The sequence below is a fragment of the Ambystoma mexicanum genome, chromosome 1q, assembly GCF_040938575.1.
Source record: "Ambystoma mexicanum isolate Mex_15411 chromosome 1q, UKY_AmexF1_1, whole genome shotgun sequence".
Taxonomy (NCBI): domain Eukaryota; kingdom Metazoa; phylum Chordata; class Amphibia; order Caudata; family Ambystomatidae; genus Ambystoma; species Ambystoma mexicanum.
The window spans coordinates 459,962,495-459,977,054 of NC_090922.1; the positions used below are offsets into that span (position 1 = coordinate 459,962,495).

The 14,560-nt window shown below is 43.1% G+C and overlaps 1 protein-coding gene across 1 annotated transcript in view; it reads right to left on the minus strand.

Moving 5' to 3' along the window:
* Window positions 1-235: 235 nt before the first annotated feature.
* The window catches only part of LOC138521473 (probable G-protein coupled receptor 33), a 220,761-nt gene continuing 206,436 nt past the window's right edge, over window positions 236-14,560 (minus strand). Inside the window, exon 2 of the mRNA XM_069634353.1 lies at window positions 236-1,931. Coding sequence (XP_069490454.1) covers window positions 939-1,931 — 993 coding nt within the window. The 3' untranslated portion in view covers window positions 236-938. The remainder of the gene's footprint in view (window positions 1,932-14,560) is intronic.

The following is a 14,560-nucleotide window of genomic DNA, read 5'->3' on the forward strand; positions in this document are numbered from 1 at the left end:
AATGGCCCGTAGTCGAGAGGCTTATTGCCATTAGTACCCTGGTCTTAACGGGTAATGGTGTTTTTTTTTTTCCGGATGCGAGATGCATTGCGTTTCGCAGACAGAAAATAAAAGTTACAAAAATGGCCACAGCCAACAGAAAACATAGTCTGTTTTCTCTTATATGGCCACCATAGTAAACAAAGAAAATAGCTGCCATGGAAGGGGAGAAGGGACTATCTGTAGTCCCTTCTCCCCTTCCATAGCGGCCTTATAAGTACATCGCAAAAAAAAGTAAAGCGAAATGGCCGCCATGGAATATAGTCCCTTCTCCCTTTCCATGGTGGCCTGAAAAAAAACAAAAAAGGGCGCAAGGGTCGCGCAAATGCATAAGCGGGCTTACCATCAGGTAAGGCTTGCAAACTAACCAAACGGTTAGTTTGTAAGGGAATGAGAAACCCGCGCTGGGTACTAATAGTTGAAAGACATTTGCATTGTTGAAAACTGACTAAAATATAATTCTTAACAAAAGAACATCATGTATAGATGGTCCTGTAATTGATGTCCTCAATATACCTGATAGTGGCTATTTATTCCTTCATATAGCTGTCTGAAAGGAGGCCTGTGCTTGACATAAAACATCTTCTTTCTGTTACACACACAAACAAACAAACAAACAAAAAAGCGTCATGGACTCTTTCGTTCTCTTGCTATCTCGCTATCTTACATCACGCCAAGAGAAACAGTTACAAAAAGACAAAAGGCAATCTACATAGGCCGTTTAAGCAATGTTAATGTAAAAATGTCTTTATATATGTTTAAATCTTGGCAGTACATGCTTTCTTTCTTTTTCGATAGATGATATCAAAATCATTTATAACAGTGCAAATTGACGCATACTCATCAGCCTTTATGTGCAAAATATATTAGATTATTTTATGTATTATCCAATCAGGTTGTCAAACAGTTAAGTCACATTCTTCACCAAAGGTGGATTCAATCAGGGAGAGCAGAGACTTTTTGAAAATTGCTTTGAAATTTTCACCAATGAACAAATAAAAAATGGGGGTGAAGCAGACATTGGCACAGGAACAAACGATGGCCATGGACATAACTACTTGTATCAATAACTCTGGGTAATATTCTCTGTACATAGATAAAGCATAAAATATGTGGTAGGGCAGCCAGCAGACAAAGAATGACAGGACAGAGACCACTATGACCTTGATGAATTTACTTGACCTTGACAGCCTTCTAATTTTTACCTTGAAGGCTGTGTTGCCATAGCAGGCGGTGATAATCAGGAAAGGTATGAGAAACCCAAGAAGGAGCCTAATTAGGAAGAAACAGAGATGGATTTTTCTTCTTCCACTTTGTATCTCTTGATCATCCCAGTCATCAGAAAACATATAATTATTGGAGCAGGTGCTTTTGTTTTTTTCTCCAGGCCTGACCACTCGAAAAGCGAGATACGGAGCACTCAACATAAAGGCTGAAATCCAGACTGCAACAGTGATGACCAATGCCCGTTGGGGAGTTCTGAAACTTCGGGCCCAGACTGGGTGGACAACCAGGATGTAGCGGTCTAGGCTAACAATTGTCAAGATAAACACTGAAGCGTACATGCAAAGAGAGATAAGCGTATTGACCAACTTGCATAGCACTGTGCCGTAGGTCCAGGTGAAATCCTGTAGAACATAAACCCCCAAAATTGGCATGATCATTGAGTATGACAAGCCTGACAAAACCAAGCTGGAGAACAATACCGTGTTAACAGTCTTCCTCATCCTGAATCCCAGAGTCCAAAGGAAGATAGAGTTTCCAAGAATGCCAACAGGTGAGGTAATGAAAAAGAACAGCGACATCACCAAGTTCAATACATTGTTTTCCTGCTCTTCGATGGGTGAATCTCCCTTCATATGGTAGGTTTCATTGTGCAGACTCATACTGTCCTGTGTGAAAGAAACAAATCACAATGTTTATTCAGCATGTATACACTTAAAGCAGTGTGACAAATAATTTCTGTTACAAGAGTTTTCATTGTATTAATGGAGGAATCCTCAGAATGTCTAGGGAAATGGAACCAGAACTTTAGATAGACTATCCATTCATTGGACGAGAAGCAGAGGCAGTGTGAACTCCCTCCCAATCTCACAACCGTAGGTCTGGGTGGATGGAGGTGGTAAAACTGTATTGGGCATATTCCCCAAAAGTAGACCAAATTAAAGGAGCACAGAGAATAAGCACATTTCATGTGGGTTACTTTTAGAAATGCGCAGGTCACCTTGTTTTCAAAAGGTGGCCTATGCATTTCACGGAGGTGGGGGGCTGGACAGTAGCTGAAAGGTGGACTGCTCTGTCTCTTCTATCCCAGTTTGAGGGATGGAAATGCAGGTGTGACAGCTGAGGATTAAATTGCAACTGTCACAAATAAAGACATGTTCATGACAGCGTTAGAGATGACCCTGCATTGATTTGCACCTGCTCCTACTCGGGTTGAACCAGCTTTCTGCGCATTAAAGTGCGCAACCAGTTTGTGAAATCCAGATGCACTTTAAAACACACAAAAAAGCCTCTTAGCGTTGTCATTCAGATTTGTGGAATGGCTGCTCCTTTCTAGGTGCAAGTGATGAGTTCTGCAAGCACAAGTCATAGTGAAGAAACGGTTGCTATGGCACCAATGGAGAAGCAGGCGTAATTTCACTCCTCCACCATAGACCGGTTACATCTGTTACCAGTCTAATGTTTTTCCAAGATGGTGGGCAGGCCGCTCCTGCTTCTTTCCTTCATCATACTGGATCCCGGAATGCGTTCCGCGTTGCAACCCATCTCTCAATTTATTTTGGACTGGGTAAGACTCCCCTTTGTACCTCCTTCTTGCATGGGTCCCTCCTTCCTTGTCTCATTTTTGTTTCTCCTTTCTCTACTGCTTACTACTCCAGTTACTACCTTCATTGTTTATAGAATTACTACTTTACTTCCGTGAATCCTGCTGTTACTATCTGAAGACGCCTTCCTTCCACAACTATTTGTAGATCTCCAGGTTTTTTTCGGCTGCCTGCTTTTTTCCCTGGATCACTTGTTCGACTCTCTGGTCTCCCCTGTGCCTGGTCCTGTACTCGGCAGACATGCACATTAGTGACTGGTAGGGTCTTCACCTACCTCTTCCTTCATCGGCTACACTCATGACACAAGGACCAAAGATCTTCATGTGAGTCTGGTTCCCGTGACGAGTCCCGAAAGTGACTTGTCACACCAGAAGGTAGGACTGAGAGCACATCTCATCACCTGCACCCAAAACTTGTTTTGAGAATCTGCCCCTAAGGGGAGATTTAAAAAGGATTTGCATTGGAGCAAATCATTGATGCCTGTGAGTATCTCTAATTGGCTCATTTTGTCTTGTACTTCATTAACAAAGTCTAAATCTGGAGCATCTGTGTGATGCACATGAGCAAATCTTTATAAATCACATTTATACCTGAGCATCTCAGAGATACTCCAGGGTCCAGATACTCAAATCTTTTTCTAATGCAAGAGAGGAGATTCTCTAGCACATCTCACTTGCATCAAAAAAGGAGCAGCCCAATTCTCAAAGGGCATATAAGCGTATCTTAGATGCGCTCATTCAGATGACTCCCCCTTTGCGAATTTACACGAAGAAGGGGACATGTATAAATTTACAAATGGGATGCGCTTGTAAAGCCAATAAAGCAGAGTCCTCCCGCAGCGCCCAGGCGTAGGGGAGGCACAAATCATGACAGGGTCACTTTTGATCCTGTCATGGTTTGTATTTGAAATATGGCAGACACGGTTTAGGCCACGGCTCAAACTAGCATTTCCATCCCCAAACAGGGATGGAAATGCTTTATTTTTCAGTAATTTTGCCGATATGGGCCCTCTAACCGTCCATCTGGGTGAAATGCGCTCCAGCAACCATGCAGGAGACTGCCATACATCAGTGTCAAGGGCGTTGTGCAAGGGGGCAGGATAGTGCATCTTTGTGCCACTGACCAGCCCTTCCAGAAGGGACCAACACGCTTCTGAAAGCAGCAGAAATGAAATAAGTGCATTCGCCCCCATTCTCTCCTTTGTGCTGATCTTCAAGAATCGCTCCCCAGGTATCTTCAGATTTGCTCCAGTTTTAGGTCTTGGCACTTAGGTGTAAGGTAGCAGCAGGAGCAGATCAGAAATTCTCCAGAGCATCTCCTGTTTGCTCCATTTCCAGTCTTTGTGAATCAGGCCCTCTGTCTCTCTAACCATTGCCAATAATGTGCAAATTAGAGACAAGCAATAAAGGAAAAAGGAAGATGACTGATTGGCTCTAGAACCTCTCAGAGGTCCTAAAATCCCTCAAGATCAGATAGGTAGGGATTACAAGTGTTACAAATATTGTTATTAAAGTACCAATAAAAGTCAATGAGGTAAAATTGCACAGTAAATATGTAATGTGAGGATTAAGAGAGTACACACATGTGCTGGCTCCATCATATGAGCAAGGATGGGGGCTGGAGACACACATCTGGATAACTGTGGATTTATAGAAAAATCTTAAATTTTAGGAAAACACCTGCTTTCAATGTACACCTACAAATGCCAGGATGTTTGTGTGACTCTGTCTTCATATTGAAAAGATTCTAGTGGGGAATCACCCCACTGAGGGTTTGCAAACTTTAAGGTGGTCTTTCCACCGAACCACAGCAGTTTGTAAAAAATGTTTTAAATGATCAACCAAAATGTTTTCACAATAAAGCTTGTATTTCCAATATCAATTTATAATTCCAAAATACACAACAATCCAGCTTCAACAAAGTTCCATGTTGTGTCGTAGCGTAGAAAGATATGTAATATGACTCAACACGTGCTTTTTCTATAGTATTTATCTGTAAAATATACAATAATGCACATATTTCTAGAACATGTAAGCGAAGAAAAGAAAGAAAAATAATACAACTGAAAGAATTCATGTGCCAAAACATTAACGTACGCTTCAGCCCACAAAGTAAAAATTACAGAGATAAACAAGTAATGAAATTGGGCTGACTCTAAAGCAAAAATATGTGTAATAAAATCTGCCCATTAAAGCATGACTTAGAAGGTATGAAATATCTATACACATGTATTTTTAACAAAATATATACCCCTAAGAAATAAAAAAATGTATTTCTTAAAATAGTTTGTTTAGTATCTAGGGCCAGATAGCAATAAATACTAATAATTGTCAAAATGTATATGGAAATTATGTCAGAAAGTAACAACAAACTTAAAAATAAAAAAACATATATCTATACTTTCGAAAATCTTACCATTGATTGCCCACATATCCTGAAATCCAAAAGAGCCAACCAAATATCCAAATTCAGTGACGCAAAGGGCTTAAAAATGTGCATCAAACAAAACTGTCTCATCTCCACTACCCTGTTACACATAATGATCTATACACTGTTCTAACCAAATAAAGTCCAAATTTCACAAAATTGAAATAACCCTATACAAGAGCTGCATTGTACCTATTCTCAGCATTTCATCACCTACAAACCAACGGTCGGCAGGCTATCTGAAAAGGCAAACTCCAACTCTGAAGTAAATACTCAAGTAAGTTATAGTACCTGAAAAAAGACTCATGCTAGGTACATGGAAAGCAGACAGCAATTCAAGTAAACAGTCAAAAATATTAAAAAAATCATGACATTAACCAAAAAAAGCAAATGATGACAATTGTAAAAAGACATGCACCATAGACATTGAAAACAGACTGTAATAACACATTGTGTCATGTCTTGCTTTATGAACTTGGATACTAAACAAACGATTTTAATAATTATGTTGCTGTCTATTTATTTGTATCTTGTGGGTATATACATTGTTAAAAAAACATGTGTATAGATGTTTCTATCCCTTCTGTGTCTTGCTTTAATGGATATATTTTCATATACATCTTTGTGAGTCATAGTAATCCCAAATTTGTTACTTTCTTATCTCTGTAATTTTTACTTTGTAGAGTGCAGTGTATGTTAATATTGTGTCCTGCAATTTCTTTCTGCTTTATTACTTTCCTTTGTGATATTTGCTTACATGTGTCACACACACACACACGCAACTTTGCAAACACCCGGCATTCAATTCAGACTGCATAGATGCATACATGCAATCCCACAAGCACCCACAGAACTCCAAGCATGCATACACACATCCAGACGACACACACCCACAGACATTTCCACTTACCTGCTGTGCTTGCCCGGTCGCATCTATCCACACTGGCACCTATGCACAGTGGAGTCCAGGGAGAGACCAGGTGCAGTCACCTCTTTTCCCTGGGTTCCACCATGTTGATTTCACCATGAATGGGCGGCTGCCTGCATTCCACGCATGCACATGCGTGGTATTTGCTGAAGTCGTAGGTTGCAATTACAATGCCCATGCCACACCACTGGCCGGGTTCTCAGGAGAGAAAGGGTATTTAAACCCCATTCTCCCTTGGCTAAGCGTGTGAAGGTGGTCACTCCCCACAATAGAATTAGAAACTCAGAATAACTGACACATCCCAGTAGAGAATGAGACCAGGAGATTGGTTGTGAGAGACAACAAAAAGGGTTATGTAAAATTCAGCATCCAGAGAACTCTGCTGCCTTGAGAGCGCTCTGGCAAACAATACAGATACAATACATTTTAAAGGGTTACAGCGTCATAGATGATGTTTTCCATACAGTCTACAAGTTACATTTGGATTGATGAGGGAATGGGTCCTAGTATGGCATTTTAGGGGCAGGCTCCACAAGATTGGTTGGCAGCTTGGTGGGCTGGTAGGCATCACGTGAGTCATCTGAGCTCGTCCTTGCGAGGTGAAGGTCGGTTCGGGTCTGGGAGAGGCGGCTTGTGCTGTCTAACTAATCTACATGCTATCACAGGACATGCAGTAAATAATAACCCATAAACTATACCTTTGGTATTAAGAGATGCCTATAAATTGTACACATGTGTTTACATTATCCCGCCTCAGATCGTTGGAGAGGTGAAGGGTGTGGGCGTCTTGCCCTCCAGGTGGCTAACTGGGGGGTGAGATTTAACAGTCATCTGTTCTGGCACTTCAGAGTGGGAGGGGATAGATTGATATGCGTTGGTTTAAGGCAGAATATATGACAACATGGGATTAGTTATATTGGGGGCACTCTAGGGTGGTCATAAAGGAAGGGTCACACTTTTGTTGCATCAATAGAAGACTGGAGGGATACAGGGTTGAACAGGCAGTAACTTTCCAACAGTGGGGTGAGCAGGTTTGTGGAGACAGATGGGCCACAAGACATTATTCGGCCCGGTTGCACGCAGGGCAGTGATCTCAGAGGTGGATGAAAAGAATACTCTGTTTGCTTGCAACAATTTACGCCAGAGCATCCGTGAGAAGGGGGCTTGGGTGGCACAGGCGCGGGAGGAGGTGGGGGCTGTAAGTGTTCGCTGTGTGTGGCTCTGCAGAGGGGAAGGAAGGTTTCACAGATACCAGAATGCGGCCTACTCCAAAGATGGAGTCTGGGGTACATAAAATTGAGTCCAAATGTATCTTGCCATAGCCCTGCTTCTGTAGGTGCCAGGGACTTGTCCACTGGGACCAGGGAAGGGCAAGGAAAGCGTCCCCCCACTATTGCAATAGCAGGTGGTCCTTTTCGTGTGAAATGTACGGGGTGGGGGTAAATCTACCCCCTCCTTCCTTACATTCCCCCCTTTGTTACATCTAAAGTAACAAATTACTTTTAATATTGCTAGCATTCTTATTGTGTGCCACCTCCAACACAGCCTCATTCCAAGCAGGGATTCCTTTTATGGGCATCCAAGCTCTAAAAACACCTCGTAAGCTTCAACCTCATCTAGCATATTCATCAGGGGTGCATGTCATATGTATTTCCCCATCTCCATCCATATCCACCCACATTTCTTTATACCATTCCATCTCCCGAAGTTCTTTGATTGCGGTATGATACAAACTATCCACCCAGTCCCCTGGGTTGCGATACACTGCTGTCATATGAAATTTGGGATTGTTATTTACCCGAGTTTGTATTTGCACATCTTTCATTGTCTGCACCTTTGTCATTTTGCCCATTGTCACCGACATCATCACGGAACTAGGCATTGATTTTGTACAACATCGGACGTCTACCTGGCACAAACAAAGAATAAGCAACAGAAAAACTACAATTGGGACAAGCATTTTCCTAATTGTTCATACTCAGGAAGGGATCCAGTCAAAAATGGCATCAAACCAATTGCTTTGTTGTATCCCACCTTCCTTTGTCATCCTTTCACCAATGTTGTGGACTGCAGATATTACGTGTGATATGGTGTCATTGTCAGCATCGGCAGAAGGTACGAATGTACAACATGCACTCCTGATTTTTCGGCAAACACCGCCGTCCATTGCTGTGAGGAGGTCCAGGGCGTACCGGTTTTTATTGGTCATCAACCGCAGGGCTCTGAGTTCAACTTTGATCACGTTGAACCCTTCTTCCAGTCATTGGCCAGCTGGATCAGCTCCCACCTCACTATCTGCAGCCATTTGGCGTTCATTCGCATCTGCATACTTGGCACAAGTGATGTGAAGAATGTTTCTTCTGTGTTGAACAGCCTATATTGGTCAGGTATTTCTGCCAAAAGTTCTGAAAACTTGCTAGAGATGTAGTTTAATGATCGCCTCTTGCGAACACTCTTTCCTGCAATTTATCTTCTGACAGGATGTCGTATGTGGGGGGTTCTTCATTTGTTGACTGGGGTGCCAAAGACGTTTCGGTTGGCACCCTCTCCCCTTGACCATGGCTTTCTGGGATCACCATCAGGGCCGAATGCAGTGCGGCCATGGCGCAGGTACCTCTCCATGACGGTGAGAGGTGCAGGTATGCTTGCTTGCAGCATACCCAGTAAGTGTCCATTAAGGCTGCTGTGCCTCTCTTCATGTCTGGGAGGATGAGTGTTTTCTTGCAGTGTTTGTTTGATCCATGGACAACTTCCCTTCTCAGTGAAAGCAAAGTTCATAATGTATTTCTCGTTGTATTTTGATGGGCTTTTCAAGAGCTGTCACTCAGGTAAGTTTGGCAATGTGTTCAGACCACGTTGGAGTGCATGTTCTTTCGACCCATTGGAATGTTTCCTCTGACAGTCCTTGCAGTGCTTCTGCTTTGCATGTTATCGTCTCTTCTTGCCACTTGTTTTCTGTGAACATTGTCCCTTTGATGATAAAAAATGGTTCTTTCACACAAAGAACTCCTTGAGGTTTGCTGTTAAATGTTCTCTCGTTCTGCAGCAATTGTACTGTTACATTGTGTGCCTGGAAGGTACTCCGAATCCTACAAAGGGCTAGATGACCAAGACGCTGGGCATCCAACAAAGGCATTTCTTGGGGTATGAGAACGAAGGGCTTTCCAGATGCATGGGGTATCAAGCAGAAAACGTAACAGCTTTCGTTGGTCGCCTGTTTAGCCATGGCACTCATATTTGAATAGCATTTATTAGATTGGTCAGGGTGGCGGTGGTTTTCTACAGCATCTAATCCCAGGCCATGGTACGCATTGTACGGTTTGCGTTCTGCCCCCCTTTTCCATCTTCTATTGCCCCCTAAACCATTATATAGCTTTTACACCCTTTGATATAGTATAGGAAAAATGTCTGTCCATATTTCATCATTGTGTTCGCTATTGCTCTGCCAGGACTGTGAGGTTGAATATATTTGTGGGGTTGGGGTAAGGGGCTTAAAGTGCTCGCCATCTGAGGTAGGTTCCCTGGTTGTGTGCATATGTACCTATGGTGATACTTATACATCAAAAATTGGATTATCAACATTATAATCTTTCGATACTTCATCATTATCATAATTCATAGCAGCATATGTAAAGGTCGGGGCTTTGAAAGTTCGGTTCTTATGCAGAATGGTGGGATTAAGAATTGTAGAGGCATTGTGGGCCCATATTACTTTAAACCCGTTCCAAATAAGGCTTGGTCCCTCTTGTATCAGTTTTACCCCACCCCCTCTTTTATATCACTCAAGATAAAAGTAATACTCCAGTACATCCCCAAACAAAACAACGTTATAGAGAAAATGACGGCAACAAAATACAACCCACAATCATAACTATAATCTCTAGTAGCACTAACATTTCCCCTATTGCTATCTAGATTTGTAGTGTCGTTAGTGAGGGCCCTCCTTTCCACCATATTTGAACCTGAGGGGGCGATATGAGAGAGAAAAGAAGAAATATAAAGACACGTTACTAATGATTTATTCAATCATTTTTCAACTTCCATATACACTTGATAATACTGTACACTGTTACGAAATTTTACATTCACTTTTCTACTTTTCACTCTCCTTTACTCAGTCGTTCATCTGTACCCTTTTGCTTATGGCACTGCACTTTCCTGCTCTTGTGGCTGTTCTCCATGGGGTGCTGTGCTATTGTGTGCTTTTCGTACGTCGGAGAGGTGTATCCAGTATTTCAGGCCCTTAACCTTCACAGCAGATGGTGTGCAATACACTACTTCATAAGGGCTGTGAAATCTGGGAGAATTCCATCTCCGCACAAAACTGCGCACGTATACACTCTCTCCGGGCATTTACTGCGACAATGGACTGTCTGTTGCTGGCATATTTGTTTCTCCTTGTCGTGTGAATGGGGGAGCTCTCTGTTTAGCTATACTCCTTACTGCCCTTGTCAGTTGGGTTAGGTATTCCTTAAACTCGTCCCCCAGCACTGTGGCAGCTATATTAGCACCTGATGCCCATCTCACTGGAGACAGTGGTGTTTGAATGCATCTTCCCATTACTATCTCGTGCGGGGACAAATGATGATCCTTACTTGGCTGCGTTCTGAGCTGGAACAGTGCTAGGGGCAGGCAATACGCCCAATTCTTTTTTAGGGTGTTACACAATTTGGAGAGTCTGCTTTTAAGGAGACCCTTGATCTTCTCGACCACCCCATTCACCTGAGGGTGGTAAATTGAACATAGTTTGTGTTTTCCACCTAGCAATGATGTCACTTCTTTAAAAAGGTCATTTACAAAATGAGTACCGTTGTCTGAACGTATGACGTCACAAATTCCCCATCTGGGGAATACCTCCCTCACCAAAAACTTTGCCGTGCATTTCGTGTCTGCGTGTTCCCAAGGTCCTGCTTGCACCCAGCGAGAAAAGGGGTACACTACCACAATAAGGTATATTGCTCCATTGCATCTTTCATCCATATCTGCATAATCTATGTGTAAGTCTCGGAAGGGTCTAACGGGGTGAGGCAGTGTTCCCTGTAGTGTTCTAAGGGTCTCCCCCGAGCTGTATGTCTGACATGTGATGCATTCTATTATTAGTTTTGCAAGGTGTTCTTGGAGGTTTGGAACAAACCATTCCTCCTGGATGTCGGCTGCTATGTGTTGTTTAGCAACATGTGCAGGGAAATTAAGCTGCTGGAATGCCACGTGCAATAATTCTACTGGCATTACCACTTTTCCAGTCATTTCTTGACGCCAGAGGAGGTCGGTGGGCGATTGCTTGCACCCTCTTTTTACCCATATTTCCTGTTCTTCTGTTGGAGCTCGCCTCTGTAACTCAATTATTTGCGTAATCGGCCTGGAGTTGTACCCTTCTTCTTTATCGCCCTGTGTGTTCTTTTTTACTACACATTCTACTGCTTTGGGTTTGTTGAAGTGTGCTGCTTATTTTGCAGTGACATATGCTGCTGCATTCCCTAGCGAGATGACTTCAGTGTTATTGGTGTGGGCCTGGTATTTCTCCAAAGCAACTACTGATGGCTCAGCCAATGCTTCGATGAGATCATTCAACAGCTGCGCGTGTTGCACTGGGGTCTGTATGCCCTTCTGAATCCTCTTCTTCGCCATTGTGACAGCCCGGAGTGTACTGTGGTTGTCACGTATGCCGAGTCAGAGTATTTTGTCACTGCACACCCCTTGGCTGTGTGTAATGCTTCAAGCAGTGCTATTAACTGTGCTGCTTGTGAAGAGTAATGGGAAGGGAGAAGTTTTTGTTTTATTACCTCATATTCATCTCCTTCCATTCTCACTACTGTTGCTCCTACATGTTTTTCCCCTGTCTCGGGATCAATGAACGCGGATCCGTCCACGAAGTACACCTCACCTTCTTCTAGGGCATTTTCACTGGCTTTGGAATATCGCCACCTTCCGCCTCATAGGTGGCACAATCATGTGCTTTTATGTCTTCCACTGTACATGGATCTGTGATGAAAGTGGCTGGGTTTACAGTTTTACAGCTCACATTGTGTATGTTTGGGCTTGAGATTATTATTTCATATGCTGTGGCCCGCTGTGTGGTGAGTGTGGATCTTGATCTTTCAAGTATGGCAAACAGAGAGTGCTGAGCATCCCATTACTATGGTGGCGCTTTTCTCAATTGCGAAGGCTACTGCTGTGAGTGCTTATTCATACACAAAGTGCCCTTGCATCACAGAATCTAATGTGCTGCTTTAAAAGGCCAATGGCTTGTGGCCTAGTGATGTTTTTTGCATAAGCACTGCCATTTTAGGCTGCCATTACAGTGAGAGAATAAGTAAAACTCCTGATTATAGTCTGGTGTCGCCAGAACGGGTGCTGCTGAGATAATGTCGCTTAATTTATAGAATTCTATGATCATTTCTTGTGTCCGTTGAATTGACACACTTTCTTTTTGAGCTTCTTTCAGGGCCTGAAGAAGGGGACGTGTGCATGCTGCATAATCGAGTATCCATGCGCGGCAGTAATTGCATATGCCGAGGAGTTTCTGCATATCCTTCACAGTCTCGGGAATCAGTGTTGCACGTATGGCTGCTGCTCTGTCTGGGATTATTCGCTTACCATCCTTTGAAATTAGTTGCCCCAGATACAATACTTCTGCTAGGCAATACTGAATCTTTCCTTTGTCTACTTTGTATCCCTTTGTGGCTAGTAAGTTCAACAGGGTTATTGAATCTGCTCTACATCGCTCTTCACTTTCACTGCAAACTACGTATTGAATTATTGTGTTCTTTACATCAATGTTGCTGAGGTCTTCATGCAAAATTCTATTGGAAATGCTGGGGCTCTCACAATATCCCTGGGGCAATCTGAAATGCTCATACCTTTTCCCCCCTAGTGTAAATGCTGTCCGGTATTGGGAACTGAGGTCAAGTGGTACTGAGAAAAAAGCATTTTTCAAGTCCACTACAGTGAAGCACGTAGCTTCCTTTGGAACACTGCATAAGATGGGCATGGGATTTGGGACCAGAGGGAACTCCTTCTGTATGACCTCATTAAGTGGGTGTAGGTCCTGTATCATCCTGCAAGCCCCGCCCTTCGCTTTTTTGATCAGATAGATAGCCGTATTGCAAGCTGAATTTGATGACACGATGATAATGCCCTGTTGGAGTAACGCATGTATCGTCTCTTTTATGCCCTCCTCTGCTTCCCTGGACAGGGGATATTGTTTTATTCTGGATGGCACTGCACCTGGCTTCAGTTTTATTTTTATAGGCGTGACTTCCTGTAAAAGCCCTACATCGCATGGGCATGTAGTCCATAAATTTGATGGCACCTGTTTCATATCCTCAGCAATAATTGAAGGTGGTGCACTGACACTGGCCGTAAGGGGGTTATTGACTTGCCTGTTTTGAATCATTATATTGCATGGTATACACATTTCCATTATTATCTCCCCATCATTGCATTGTCAGTGAACAGCTCTTTATCTGTAGTGCTATGTCCGTGTCTATGCACAACACTGTTCTCCACTCACATCTGTGTTTGTCCAGTCGTATTGCCACAATACGTTTAGCTGATACTTGCACCCCCTGTAGGTCCAGCGAGATAACAGTACCTGGCACAATCTCTGGGGTTGCAACTGAGCTAAAAATAAAGTCAGAGGGTACTTGCCATTCCTTTCATGTTATTTCAGGCAGCACTCTAGCTAGCACCTGTATTCCATAAATGAACATGTCAACATTTGTGGGCACCCCCCTCACTCCTACTTCATTTGTCATGGTACTGATCATTAGCATGGCTCTGAGTGGGCATAACCCTGGAGTGGAGCACACTATCCCTCGTTCTGTAAAGGAGATGGTCATATTGAGTTTACTGAGGAGAGCCCTCCCTAGCAAATTTATGGGCGAGTCTTCATGGTATAACAGGGGTGCTTGCATCACCTTCCCTCCCACCGTTACATAACTGTCTATTCTATGCCTGTAACCATTACTTTCCTATAGCGCCCAATTACCTCCGGGTCAGGTGCGTGATATAAATAAAATGAACAAACAAACAAACAAACCGTTATATCCAAATCTTTTGTGTAAGGAACCTTTAAAATTGCCCCAGAGAATCCCTGCTTTTCTAAATTCTGGCCCGAAAGCAGAAACCGGCCTTCTATGAGGCACGATATTTCCGGCCCTGAGTCCACCATAAAGATGAACTGCTTGTTTCCTATCTCTGCCCCCACCAGTGGTTCCTCATCTGGACGTAGGGTAGTCGATAGGACTGTACACGCAAGTGCTTTCTGTGGGCTCTCCTAATCTGGGTGGGTATTTGTACCCGGGAGAGAGAAAACATTTTCCCGACCATTGCTGTT